The sequence below is a fragment of the Trematomus bernacchii genome, unplaced genomic scaffold, assembly GCF_902827165.1.
Source record: "Trematomus bernacchii unplaced genomic scaffold, fTreBer1.1, whole genome shotgun sequence".
NCBI classification, from domain to species: Eukaryota; Metazoa; Chordata; class Actinopteri; order Perciformes; family Nototheniidae; genus Trematomus; species Trematomus bernacchii.
The window spans coordinates 9,885,731-9,899,785 of NW_022988050.1; the positions used below are offsets into that span (position 1 = coordinate 9,885,731).

Here is a 14,055-nt window from a genome sequence, read left to right on the forward strand (position 1 = left end):
TGGTTTTGAGGCAGGCTGGTTATGGTGGTTTGCTTGCCAGTTGTTCCAGTGGAAACTCTCCCTCTGAAACATTCTGAGAAAACCCTCTCTGTCTCTCTCTCTGTCTCTCTCTCTGTCTCTCCAGGACTGGGGCAAAGCTGGAGATGTGGCAGACTTGGGTGTGTGTTGGCACGTGCCCAATCAGGAGGAGGAGAACTTTGTTTTCCAGCTGCTGTCCCGCCTCCTGCACCCTGAGCTGCAGCGAATCGAGGCCCACGTGTCTGGAGAGCAGCCAATGAGCAGGTGCGTTGTCACTTATCTTATTTTTCGAGGTAATCAGGTACACGCACACACAAACCAAAGAAACCTGTATCCCATCATTAATAAAAAATCCGATTGAAAAAATCAAAAAAAGGCACCAATATAGTGAATTCACAACAAACACACTATGAGGGTCTGTAAAGTGTGTTGTGGTTGGCAGGGAGGAGCTGTTGCTGAGTCTTGCTATCGTGCAGCACTGCCTTCTTGGAGCTGGAAGCATGCTGCCCCTTCTGGATGGACAACACGTATCTGACCTGTGAGTTCTGCAGCTACACACAGATACAAAAAAACGAATTTTCCTGCAGGCTTGTCACGATTGGCTCCTTACACTTTGTTTCTCCTCAGCGTGCCCTCCATGGTCAATCTGGGGGAGATAAAGCTGCACATAGGCATCAACTACGGTAAGATAAACACAAGCAAGCAGCCATACAACACACATGGCTCTGTGAGCTGTTTCGGTGGGTGATAAGGCCGCTCATCCTGCATTCTGTGTCCGTACGGGATGCCTGTGTGTCTCCTCCCCTCCAGATGATTCACGGGAGAACTACAGAAAGTCCATCTGCCAAACCATGAGACTGCTGCTACGTGAGTGAGGGCTTTAACACAACCACACTCCAGCTCTAAACTGCTCACCTTGTTTGCAGTGTGATTGGGATGCACAATTAATCAATATCCATTTTAATCTAGATCACATCTTGGAGCACACTGAGGATGACACAAAGTCACTGTTTGTCATCATTAAGGTGACTTTTTCTATTATTCATGTAAGAAATGTTATTATTTGACATGCTGTTAGCCCACAAACATCTCAAAGCCGCCTTTTTCTGTCTGTCTGACTTCAGATCATCAGTGACCTCATGTTTTTCCAAGGCACTCACAAGAAGGAGTTTGACTCACGTTGGAAAAGCTTCACTCTTGTGAAGAAGTCCATGGAAAACAGGGTGAGTCTGTAACAAGGCTGCTGATTGTTCCTTTCACTGAGTTTCTTGCACAGGGTTTTAAGTATGTCACCTTTCCTTCTGCAGCTTCATGGGAAAAAGCAGAACATTAGAGCTCTGCTCATTGACCGGGTGCTACTCCAGCATGAGGTGATTTTAACAACACACACACACTTTGTGCAGGGTCACTAGTATACCATGTGCATATCAATTCAAATGCTTTTCTCAGTCAGAAGTTGGTGTTGAAATATAATCATATTGGAACACTGTATTTCTGTGCCAATAGATGAGGAAGCTGGTGGTTGAGGGCAGTGTATATAAAGTGGTTCATCAGGAGCTACTATGTGACCTGCTGCTGCTTTCTACCAGCACCTACAGCCAGGTAAACTGACACCAAGAAGTTAAGCGAAAAATTAAACCACAACATCCACTGGTTCTCATTTCCTGATGGTACAGTATGAACATAAATATCTTGGAGAAAGTAGTAAATTAAGGATGTTTGCGCTTGCATCTGTGTGTGTGTGTTGTGTGTGTGTGTCCTTGCAGGTACGTAGCAGGGCCCAGCACGTGCTGATTTCCGCTGTGGGAACATTTAGCTTCGCATACAGGGACCTGATTCCCCGAATACTACAACTGCTCTCACCACAACACACCACTGGCACACAACAGCAGTTTAAGGTACAACAAACACACACACAAAACAAACTAGTGTCTGGCCTGTGTCTAAACCTTACCCTAACCCTGTGTGTGTTTCAGGGGGCTCTGTACTGTATGCTGGGTATGCAGAGTGGTAATTGTCCGGCCAGTGCGAGGGACTGGGACTGTGTCGGGGAGGTGTGGCCCGCCCTCGTCCGCTGTGGCCTATGGCCCTCTATGACCCTGGGGAAGTCCTCCATCGGTGGACTGCTCGACGAGATTATTGACCGCATCCATCGCCAGCACGACACCATAGGGATCTATTATACTGTGAGCAACATGTGTATTAAATTGTATCTTTCAAATGGGCACATATTATCTCATATTTTGTGTCTAACTGACCAATAGTGACAAGAATGGGTCTAGTATTGAGCGAGGACAGTGTGCAGATGGCGGTCGCAATAAGAAATTATCGCTCAAAGCAATAGCGCCCCATCAATGAATGTCCTCTAAAAGTGATTGTTTTTGGCACTGACAGGCTCAGATTATTATTATATGTTTTTACAAAATTATTGATAAGACCCTACAATGAAAAAAAAAAAATTGTTCTTTACATTTCAATTGATCTGGTCTGGTTTCATTGTGAGATCCTGCTTTACATTCACATTGTTGAAATCAGCTAAATATTCGGCCATAACGATAAGAATCACAGGCAATCCTCTCTTTAACTCTCAGTCACGTTAACATTTCTGTCTTCTGGCAACAAGTACTGTGACACCATGACAAACAAACCTGATGAGGGGAAAAGTAAAGAAAAAACTGTACAGTATAGGGTCAATATTTAAATGTGTTGTCAGATAGACACAAAAGGTTGAAAAATACAGAAGTTAGTTACCCTTTAATTCTCAATACACTCCCCTCATCTGATCTCCTATTTATTCGCCCCTCTTTCCCTTTCACCTCTAGGTGTCTGAAGCATGTGTCGAGATAGCCAATCATATCGCACAGTCTGCAAATCCCACGTCTTGTTTAGAGGCTCCGTCCCTAGAGGAGCTGAACGAGGGTCTTCAACGTCAGCTGATCAGAAATGTGGTTGGTGCAAGGTAGGAAACTGGACTTGTATTATACAGGACATCCATTCATTTCCTTTATCATTAGTAGGGGCAGGAGAAGCTTGACTGATATACAATTATCTTTCTTACATACAGGAAATATGAGAAACTGGTCAACGATCTTTTGGACTGCCTTGAAGACAGCAACCTGTAAGCTTTCTCTCAACCTATGTGCTATCTAATTTGTCCGCTTTCTATAACATGTTTTATAAAAAGGTCAGAATACACTATGTTCTGTATTTAAATGAACTCTGAGTACCCACAATCAGAGGCAGAATATGTACTTATCATATACAGTATTTGTAAAGAAATCAACCCCAGGAGTCTTGTACATTTCAGAATGGCTTTTTCTTTATTATTATTATCAATGAGACTTGTTTGCATGTGTGTTTGCTTGTTTCAGGCCCTGGAAGTTTGAGCACATGGCCACAGACTTGTTATCCCTCCAGCTGAGAGAAGATCACCCACTCCCCCCCGACGCTGTCCACTACTTCACACAGGGCCTCACACATGACTCCATCAGCATACGCAAGGTGTGTATAGCGTGGGTTTTTCGGACTAAAAAATATACTCTTGCAGTTTGCACACCCGAAATCAACAAAATCATAGTTGCACACTTTGATGTTGGAAAACTTTGCATTGTCACTTCCAATTTAACTTCACAAAGAGGAAAAAAGAAAAAGTGTCTTTCTAAAGATTTAACACTTTTAAAATTATATTTGCAATAATCTTTCTTGAGCTGTCATTGTCTGTGTGCAGTTTATTATAATTTCTTTCCAGCTGTGAGTAGAGCCTCTATTTGCTGGGACAAAAGTGTCCATCAGCAGGATGCTTTTTTTAATTTTGCACACTGGCTATTGGGTATCTACGTTCTGAAAACACACTTAGGACTTCCGTGTTGTATTGATTTGGGACACAGCTGGAGTTTTATTTGTTTAGTATACACTTACAAATAAGCAAGTCCCAAAGAGGCCTGTGTAGAAAAATGCGAATAGCTCAAAACCCAACGACTAGAATTAAAAGTAGCAGCAATATATAAAAAACAAGCATCAGTGTGATAGAATATTGTAAAACTGAGACTGACCAGAGCAGATCCCAGATCACTTTTACTACTGGGACAAATATCCGTACAGACAACACTTTTAGTACCAGGACCTGCTCTGCTGACGCGTAGCTCAACTTAATAACTCCAATATTTCTCTCTCTCAGATGGCAGTCGCAGCACTGGCCGGCATCCTGAAACAGCTAAAACGACCAAGAATAAAAGTGGCTTTAAAGCCATCAGATATCAGTGAGTAGAAGCACACAAATATCACCCAAACTCTACAATTACACACCTTCTCTCAATCCAACAATGTCAGCATTAGCATTCTAAGTCATTTCCCATTGAGCAATAATACCTGAAGATAAATCTCCATTTGCTCTTTAACTCATAAATGGTTTGAGATTAAAAATCTTTCCTACTTATTAGGAACCCTAACCCTAACCCTAACCCCCCCCCCCCCCCACACACACACACACACACACACACACCACACACACACACACACACACACACACACACACACACACACACACACACACACACACACACACACACACACACACACAACATGCTTGTAAATGTGTTTATGACTTTTCTTGTATATATATTTAGGTGGTAATGAGGATCCAGAGGGTGTGTGTGTGGGGGATCGGGAGGCAAATCGCTGGCTGCAATACGACAGCAAAAACCTGCCTTTGAGTGAGGAACAGTGGGATTCTCAGCAGTATGTGGAGAAAACACACTGGGGCTACTACTCGTGGCCGAGGTAATGAGAATGATTGTGTGAGGGAGGTGGATTTAGAAACTGGAAGGCTGATTAAGTGCTTGGCTGGATGGAGCTAAATAGCTGATTGACTTAACTGCCTGGTTGATTTGATGCTTGTCTTTGTGTCTAACTTTATGTCGGCCTAACTACTTGATGACTGATCTGGGTGAATGGATAACTAGCAGGGTGTTGAAGTGACTTCCTGTCACAGCCTGGCCTAGATAAAGCTCACTGAACGACTTACTGCCTGGCCTAGATAGAATAATTGATGTATAGATAGAGGGCATGCTGCCTTGCTGACTAACTGACTTTGTAATCATTCATTTATCCTTGCTGCTTATTTGAAGACACCGTGTGTCTATCCATATTTTTGCCAGTTTGTTGTTATCTATAAATCACAGCAGCCTCTTCTTTATCTCCCGCTCCTTCCAGGGAAATGATGATCCATGCAGCTTCTGAAAAGCGAAAACACGACCTGCCCTATGAAGAGATGAGCGAGGTGCTCATAACGTACCGCACACAATCCTCTGCCTTTACCTCAGTATTACTATCATTATTACATTTGGTGTTTGTTTGTGTGTCACCCAGGGTGAGAAGATCATCTTTGAATATTTCTCGGACCCAGAGTTTATTGACCAGCTTATAGGGTTTCTCTCCCTGGAGGATCGGAAAGGAAACGACAGCTTCAATCCCCGACGCTTCTGTCTCTTCAAGGTGCCATTTAAACTCTCAGCCTCAATCGATCTGGCCTGCCTCTTACAAAGAAGTGACACAGCATACCACCGCTAGCCAAGGCTAATTTCAACTCAGCAGAGCAGGAATTTCTGTCATCAACAGCTGCCGTCCTTTGTTCCCCATCACACATCGACAGTTTACTTGCGTCAAACGGATGACTGTAATCTGTCTTTCTTTGATGCGAAAAAATACTGTTGCTCTTTGTTCTTCCACATAAAACAAACCTTTTATGCTCACGTTTGATTGACAGGGGCTGTTTTGTAACTATGGAGACGTGTTCCTGCCGTTACTATGGCCTCACCTCGAGCAGCTTGCCAGCAACCCCCATGAGAGCTCCCAGCGCTGTGTGTGTGAGATTACTGCAGGACTAATCAGAGGCAGCAAACTCTGGAGTTTCAGCAAGGTACTGGAGACACACACACAGCTACAAATACACACACTGCACTACAGTTTGATAAGAAAAGTCAATATTAATAAAAACTTTCATTATTGTGTGTGTGCGCGTGTGTGTTCAGGTGGACAGGTTATGGCAGCTTTTGTGCCCTTTGATCAGGACAGCATTAAACAACATCACTGTGGAAACCTACACAGACTGGGGCACCTGCATCGCTACTGCCTGTGTGAGTTGCTTACATGCATACAAATAGGACACATGCAGCACAGCTTAACACTGAGAATAGATCGTTAGCATTTTCCAATAAAAAAAATATGGAACATCACATTTTTTCTAAATCAATAAAACTAACATTCAGGTGAAAAATGGATTTAGAATTGAACTCAATTTTCTGCAAAAACGCTCTTTGCTTTACCTTGATGTCGCTAGCAAGGCTCTATGGAAGGCAGTATCTGTCAACAACTACTGAATCAATTGCCATGAAATATAAATGGTTTTGGACTGTGAATAAGAACTGAACGTAATCACCCTTTAATTTGCAGAATAAAGTTTTGAAGTTTGGCATTTTGCCTTGGCAATCTTCGTTTTTGGCTGAAGCCACCCTAGATTTTTGGAACTTGCCCTTAACTTGCGCTGTCTATTTACCTCTAAATAGGACCATGTTTTACTAAATGAGCCTCATGCTGTATTGAAGATGACTTGGAGTAGCTATTAAGACCTTAAACTCAGGAGAGTTAGATTGTTGACTGATGAAATAAATCAAGTAAGAAGTAGGCACATTTTCTTATATAATGGTACTTATACAATCAGACTTCTTTGTGCTACCAAAGCTGAGTATCCGAATGAATGCAAGTTGCTGTCTCTACCAGACAATGAATCCTAATGACTTTGGTAATCCCCTGACTTTCCCTCTAGTGTCACTATGAGGGTGACATTTGGGTTCCCACCAAAAATAAATTGGGATGACTTGATGGATAGAGAGATAGATTGTTTCTGTCTGAGATAATATGGGAATATCTGCATGCAGTTCCTCAGTGGATGTGTTGCCAGCTTTAAATAATAGTTCCAAAGTGAAATCTATTTTGTATTGGCTGCAGGAGGGCCGCGACCCCAGGAAACTCCACTGGCTGTTTGAGATGCTGATGGAGAGCCCGCTGAGCGGAGAGGGGGGCTCATTCCGGGATGCAAGGTGTGTGTGTGTGTGTGTGTGTGTGTGTGTGTGTGTGTGTGTGTGTGTGTGTGTGTGTGTGTGTGTGTGTGTGTGTGTGTGTGTGTGTGTGTGTGTGTGTGTGTGTGTGTGTGTGTGTGTGTGTGTGTGTGTGTGTGTGTGTGTGTGTGTGTGTGTGTGTGTGTGTGTGCCCAAGTGCATGAATAACTGTACGCGCAAAGTATGTGTTTATGTCATCTACAGTATTTCTGAGGTGTCTGATTTCAGGCTGCAGTAGTAACCTGAGCTGACGTACGCTGAGCTGACGTGCCGCAATAACACAACAAACCCCTTCCCCTCCACCCCCCTCTCTCTTTGTCTCTGTCAGTTTGCTGTATGTGCTTCAGGGAGGTCTGGCCCAGCAGCAGTGGAGAGTTTCTGAACTGCTGCACAGGCTGTTGACTTACCTGGAGCCCAAACTCACCCAGGTGTATAAGAATGTCAGGGAGCGCATTGGGAGGTACGAACTCACCATGGCGTTATCTCCTCTGTGTTACATAATCGTGGTTAAATGGGTTCATCTAATTAGATTGTGCGCAATGTTTCTACTCTTCAGTTCTAAGCCTCTTTATTTGCCTCCCTCTCTGTATCCCTTTGTAACCTCTCATCCCTTACCCTCTCTCTCCAGTGTGCTGACCTATATCTTCATGATCGACGTGGCCCTGCCCCACACACACATCACCTACTCCCCCCACGTGGCAGAGTTCCTCACTCGGGTCCTAGAGCGGCTCAAGCCCCTCATGTCGGAGCCCGAAATCCACAACCACGTCCTCGAGGAGAACACCCAGGAGACAGACGAGCGCACCCAAGCTGTCAAACTGCTCAAGACGGGTCAGAATGTGGATGCAAGCATGTAAACTGTGTGGTGGATGGACATGGTGTAGACAGTGACTGTGGGGGGAAATATGTATAATATATACACAAGGACAGCTTGTTATCATGATGAAATAGACGGAAGCTAGATAAAAAAAGCCTTGACCACTGAAAGATTTCAATCCACTTTAAAAGCTAGTGACGTGTAGTTAAAGAGGGTTTCCAGGGTCAGTTCCAGCCTTTCAAAAAGGTTTCCAAATCAATATTTGGGATGGTTTCTCTAAAATATAGAGAGTGCATAGTTCAGTAATTTGTACTAGATTTTATTATGGATTTTGTTTTCCTCTGAGTTACATTCTCGAATAGCAGTTAGATAAATGAAGTCCACTTTTATTTAAAGCAATCTTTATTGCAGTTATTAGGGAAGAATTCATGTTTTAGTCGTATTTAGGAATGCAGACATGGTTTTTATTTGCCTCTGAGATTTCTGCATCTACCCAAATAGTATTGAGGTTTTTTTTTGTGGCTTACAGCATTGAAATATCATATTTACATAATTCAATAAAAACATATTTTCCCAAAATGAGGTATCAACCTAAATCTATTTTAAAACACAGGCACATACAATTAAAATGATCTGCAAAGTAGTATTCCACTAGAGGTACTGTAAGCAAGGCTGCAGATACAATTAAGGGAAACATTTTTGTGGTTTTAATTATAAATATTTCCCACCTGATGTTTACTCCTGGCAGTGTTACGAATCAAATAAGTTCGCTGAAAATGTAAAATATGAAAATGGTGTCAAAAGTTTTCATTTACTACTTGAGGGCAAGCAGTAAGGGTTTTTCCAAAAATAGCTAAATATTTAAAATGAATAACGTTTTTGAGCAGATGCTCCTGTTTATCAAAGACTGAATTAAGATCTCATATCGCATTGTTGCTCTTTCAGTTTCTGTTACTTCCCTAATCTCCATTATACAGATCAATATCGTGTTATGAAATTATCCAAATCATTAGATACTAAATCATGATAGATTGTATTTTATTACCAGAGCACTGCAGTAAGGTCACAGCGCCAAGTCTGTTGTTTTTATTATTTGGCTCACATCCCACCCCTCCTCTGTGTGTTTGCCATTTGCAGTGCTGAAATGGTTGATGGCAAGCGCAGGGCGCACTTTTACCAATCCTGTTCAGCAGCAACTTAAGCTCCTGCCTCTTCTCTTCAAGGTAAGAACACACACACTCACACTCACACAGGTCCCAGCGCAGCATTATTACCCACTCAATCTTACTTGCCTATTAAACTCAATTTCTCTCTTCATTTACTCAAAATGGTGCGTAGCTCCGTGTTCTTCCTACCTCTCTCCACCTCTCTCTCTCTGTTCCTCTCTCCCTGCAGATTGCCCCGGTGGAGATTGATGAGAGCTATGATGAGATGAAGCAGGATGCTCGCACGTGTCTCTCTCTCATGTCCCAGGGCCTGCTGTATCCCGAGCACATCCCTCTAGTTCTGGCAGCGCTGGATGAGGTAATATGCACAAACACAGACACTGCCCCACCTGCCTGCTGCCAGTGTTCAGTGCCTAATGCTGACCAAGGTGTTGTTAGACCAAAAACAACCTGTGCTACTTGAATTTGCTGGTATGCAGTTACAGTATTTGTGCTGTGGGTTTTGTATGTGGTACCCATGTGAATACATTTGTCAAATGCTGCCAGAATATGTAACCACTTCGTATGCAGTTTAATATTCGATGGTGTAGCACACTATGAGAAACAACAACTTTTTTTGGTTTCACCTCAACAACCAAACCTACATTGTTTATCTGGTGGCAAATTATTTAAAGAAATAGTTGGACATTCTGGGTAATAGACTTCTCACATTTTCACATCTCAAGTAAGATAAGACAATGTATTCCACTCTCAAATCTGTAGGCTTAATAAAGAGCTAGATGGTAAGCTTAGCTTAGCATAAAGCTGGAAGCAGAGTCAAAAAGCTATCATTGAGGTGGGATTCCACTGTGTTAAGTGATAATAAGCTAATGTTAGCATGCTAATAAGGAACACATACAGGGTTAACACAGGGTTAACAATGTCCACATAAGTATGTTAGCATCCTGACATTAGCATTTAGGGTACCACTTTACAATAAGACTACCCTTATAAAGGGTTTACGAATAGTTTGTAATTCATTTATTAATTAGGTTGTGAACACTAATTTAATAAGATAAGAATGTGTCCTATTTGTATGCATGTAAGCAACTCACACAGGCAGTAGCGATGCAGGTGCCCCAGTCTGTGTAGGTTTCCACAGTGATGTTGTTTAATGCTGTCCTGATCAAAGGGCACAAAAGCTGCCATAACCTGTCCACCTGAACACACACGCGAAAGTTTTTATTAATATTGACTTTTCTTATCAATCATTTTAATGAGCCACATGCCATGATGCACCAACATAATTGTATTATTTAGACTGACATTAAGAAGTTGAATCAACTCATTACAGGGCGAGAGAGTGTGAGAGAGTGTGAGAGAGAGAGTGTGAGAGAGAGAGTGTGAGAGAGAGAGTGTGAGAGAGTGTGTGAGAGAGTGTGTGAGAGAGAGAGAGAGAGAGAGAGAGAGAGAGAGAGAGAGAGAAACTTTTTAACTTTCATTTAGCAAAAAATAGCGTGAAACTTTACATGCAAGTTTCAAAGTAACTTCCTGAAATGTAATTGTCTGCGTGATTCTACGGAGTCCCCAAAGGCTCAAAAGTGTGCACACAAAACATATTTTCTGCTGCCCGGGCATAAGGAAGTTGCTCTACTTATGAAATCTCTGTTAGTTTAAACTCCCACTTCACTACTTTACATTCAAAACAAATAGCTTATAAAATGTGGCACGGCATTATTGATAAAGCTATATATTAGTCTATAAAATAGTTACATCATACTTAACCAGCAACACTAATAAAATACTGCTTCACATAAATGCATCGCAAATAATCATCAGTTTGTATTCAATGCATATAGAGGCAACTGAACCACACATCAACATTTCATCCATGCATTTCTTCACTTGTCAGTTGTTGTTCAAGCTCTCAAACAAACAAGCGGGCAGTACATCACATTGGCTCTTTTTGCTGCTACTTTGACAACATGGTTGCAACCGGTTTTGTTTTCGTGCTGTTGATGCCAATTTTCTTTTTTTTCTATAGTGAGTTGATGATTTCATAAACTAAGAGTGAGGTACATTTTCGCCTCGCACATTTTCCATCCAAATGAAGCAACATTTCTAAATCATTTTCAGACAAATTTGACTACACATGTTAGTGTTGTTAGATCTCATTGTCTTATATTTTTGTACAGCACTTTGAATTGCTTAGTGTTGAAAGGTGCTATATAAATAAACTTGCCTCGCCTTGCCTAGTGATGACTCACAATCTACTAGGATTAATAAATGTCCAAAGTGTCTATTACACTGTCTATTTTTTAAAGGAGGGCCAGCTTGGGCGTATTGTTGTTGATAGCCGTGGGAACATGTTTCAAATGGGGGGTGCTGTGGGGATGACACCAGGGCCGGTTCTGACCCATTTGCTGCCCTAGGCAAGATTTTTGCTGGTTCAATTATATCTTATTTTACCAGTTAACATTTATTTATTTATCGATATTTTTTAATCTCTCCAGTTTTAAAGGATATTGTTGGTTTACTGTCCTAAAAGCTTATTAATGATTTATAAAGTGTTCACAACCTAATTAATAAATGAATTACAAACTATTCGTAAACCCTTTATAAGGGTAGTCTTATTGTAAAGTGGTACCGCATTTAGCACGTGCATAAACCTCACAGAGCTGCTAGCGTGACTGTAGCCTCTTAGTTAACTGTTTCCCTGCTTTAGGCTTTTTCCACTCTTTATGCCAGCATGTTAGCATAATCATTGTTGGCATGTTTCACAATCTGACGTAAGCCGTTATTTCAAAGCACTGCAGCATCTAAGTGCAGGTTCACAGAGTCCCAAGCATGCCTCTAGATTATAAGCGTTGGTATGCCTAACCTAGAACTTAAAGTTTTAGGCTACACAACAAATAAACTTCTCCCTCTTCTTTCTAGATGACAGTCAGCAGATCATGGCATGCACGCTTCTCAGTACTGACCTACCTGCAGATCATGGTTTTCTACAACTTGTTTACCCTGCTCAGTGTGCCTGCTGCGGTGCTCCACATCCAAAAGCTGGTCATGCAGCTGCTACTTGATGAACAGCTTGAGGTAATGTATGTGCAAAAAGGCAGCAAAGTAAGGTTTAGTAAAGCCATTGCCCCTCTGCAAGGTATAAATGTCAGAGGAAAATAAATGACCACTTATTGTCCCCTAGTTTTTCCTCAGTAAATCTTAATCCATCTTCTCTATTCACTGTTATTGCTTAAAAATAACCCTCTACATCTCTGCTCAGCCCTTAATTTGTTTTCCTGTGTTGGTGCCTCTCTTTTTGGGTGTTGATAAAGCACAATGGCCGTCTTTAAACTCCTTTGTGGCTATAAATAATCCATAAATAATATGAATCTTATCCCCCAAAATATATATCGGCAAATCCTATTACCTTTGACATTTAATCTCAACAGACTCATGTCTATTTCAAAAATGCAAAAAAATCAACTACAGAATATATCTAATGTTATATTGAGAAAAGTTATCTTTTGTACAATGTCCAAACTGGACCCTTTTCTATTGATCAGGATGAACAGGTAATAATCAATAAACACTAAGCTTTATCCGGGTTGTCTATTTTTCGAAAAGCAGTTGCGTATCTCACAGTATTTTGTAAACTGTGTTAGTGTATAGCTGGTGAATGTTTTGTCTTTGTGTCATTGTCTATTTTAATACAGCAACCGTCACTCATTTGCCTATTCATAATTTATGCAAAGTGATGCAGGAATGCAGCGATGTTCTGCAAGTGAATTTTACCTCCGCCTCCTCCCTTTTCTCCCCCTCCTCTGCTCATCTTTGTCCCGTGTATCTCGCCTTACCCGATCTCCTTGCACTCACCTCTTTTAATAAATTGTTTATGCGTCTCTCGCCCTGTAACTGCCTCGTGGTTTCCTCCGCTTCCTTTATTTGTCGGTTCTGATCTTCACAGGTCTATTTTTTCTTTCTTCCTCTCTCATTGCTCTCCCTCCCCCCTCCTTCTCCCTGTAGGTGAGGGACATGGCAGGCACCACCCTCAGTGGTTTACTGCAGTGCCAGTTCTTCCCCCTGGACTCCAGTCTGCAGACAGAGCTCCAGACGCTGAGTCAGACTCGCCTCCCCAGGGCCAGGGGGGAGCTGGCCTCCGCAGGGTACACAACACACACACACACACACACACACACACACACACACACACACACACACACACACACACACACACACACACACACACACACACACACACACACACACACACACACACACACACACACACACACACACACACACACACACACAATGAGGCAATCACAGTAATACTTGCACTATTACCCTTTCTTATCCAAGGGGAATTGTGAACTTCTTTGAAATTGTAAAGTGTGTTTTAAGTCCGTGTGTGTGTGTGTGTGTGTGTGTGTGTGTGTGTGTGTGTGTGTGTGTGTGTGTGTGTGTGTGTGTGTGTGTGTGTGTGTGTGTGTGTGTGTGTGTGTGTGTGTGTGTGTGTGTGTGTGTGTGTGTGTGTTCACAGATTTAGTGCGGCGCCATGCTGGAGTGCTTGGCCTCAGTGCTTGCATCCTGTCGAGCCCCTACGACGTCCCAGACTGGATGCCTCAGATACTCATGGATCTGAGCGACCACCTCAACGACCAACAGCCTATAGATGTAAACACACACACACACACACACCCTCACATACAAACATCTAGCTCAACACAGTGTGAGCTGAAAGAATACAATTTCATTGTCCAATTGAGGAGAAAATTGTGTCTTTGGTCTTACTCCAGGCATGAAGAAGACGTACAATGTAATCTGTAGTGCAGAGTTTGAATAAAACATTACAGTAGTGGTGATAATTTACTGCTTCTCCTGTTCCAAAGTGAAAGAAATGAGAGAAGAAATAAAATTGAATACAGTTAAAGAATATATTTGCCAGCAGAGGAATGTTTTGCAC

At 42.1% G+C, this 14,055-nt stretch overlaps 1 protein-coding gene across 1 annotated transcript in view; it reads left to right on the top strand.

Moving 5' to 3' along the window:
- Window positions 1-14,055, top strand: part of LOC117473386 (proteasome activator complex subunit 4B-like) — a 33,062-nt gene that overhangs the window by 17,333 nt on the left and 1,674 nt on the right. Inside the window, exons 20-46 of the mRNA XM_034118958.1 lie at window positions 125-282; window positions 461-556; window positions 646-701; window positions 829-885; window positions 988-1,043; window positions 1,143-1,241; window positions 1,326-1,388; window positions 1,525-1,620; window positions 1,785-1,916; window positions 1,995-2,204; window positions 2,841-2,977; window positions 3,083-3,136; window positions 3,390-3,519; window positions 4,196-4,277; window positions 4,644-4,797; window positions 5,230-5,296; window positions 5,386-5,511; window positions 5,783-5,935; window positions 6,048-6,152; window positions 7,024-7,115; window positions 7,462-7,593; window positions 7,762-7,964; window positions 9,088-9,173; window positions 9,346-9,474; window positions 12,033-12,188; window positions 13,116-13,249; window positions 13,628-13,766. Of these exons, the coding sequence (XP_033974849.1) occupies window positions 125-282; window positions 461-556; window positions 646-701; window positions 829-885; window positions 988-1,043; window positions 1,143-1,241; window positions 1,326-1,388; window positions 1,525-1,620; window positions 1,785-1,916; window positions 1,995-2,204; window positions 2,841-2,977; window positions 3,083-3,136; window positions 3,390-3,519; window positions 4,196-4,277; window positions 4,644-4,797; window positions 5,230-5,296; window positions 5,386-5,511; window positions 5,783-5,935; window positions 6,048-6,152; window positions 7,024-7,115; window positions 7,462-7,593; window positions 7,762-7,964; window positions 9,088-9,173; window positions 9,346-9,474; window positions 12,033-12,188; window positions 13,116-13,249; window positions 13,628-13,766 (3,102 nt within the window). The remainder of the gene's footprint in view (window positions 1-124; window positions 283-460; window positions 557-645; window positions 702-828; window positions 886-987; window positions 1,044-1,142; window positions 1,242-1,325; window positions 1,389-1,524; window positions 1,621-1,784; window positions 1,917-1,994; window positions 2,205-2,840; window positions 2,978-3,082; window positions 3,137-3,389; window positions 3,520-4,195; window positions 4,278-4,643; window positions 4,798-5,229; window positions 5,297-5,385; window positions 5,512-5,782; window positions 5,936-6,047; window positions 6,153-7,023; window positions 7,116-7,461; window positions 7,594-7,761; window positions 7,965-9,087; window positions 9,174-9,345; window positions 9,475-12,032; window positions 12,189-13,115; window positions 13,250-13,627; window positions 13,767-14,055) is intronic.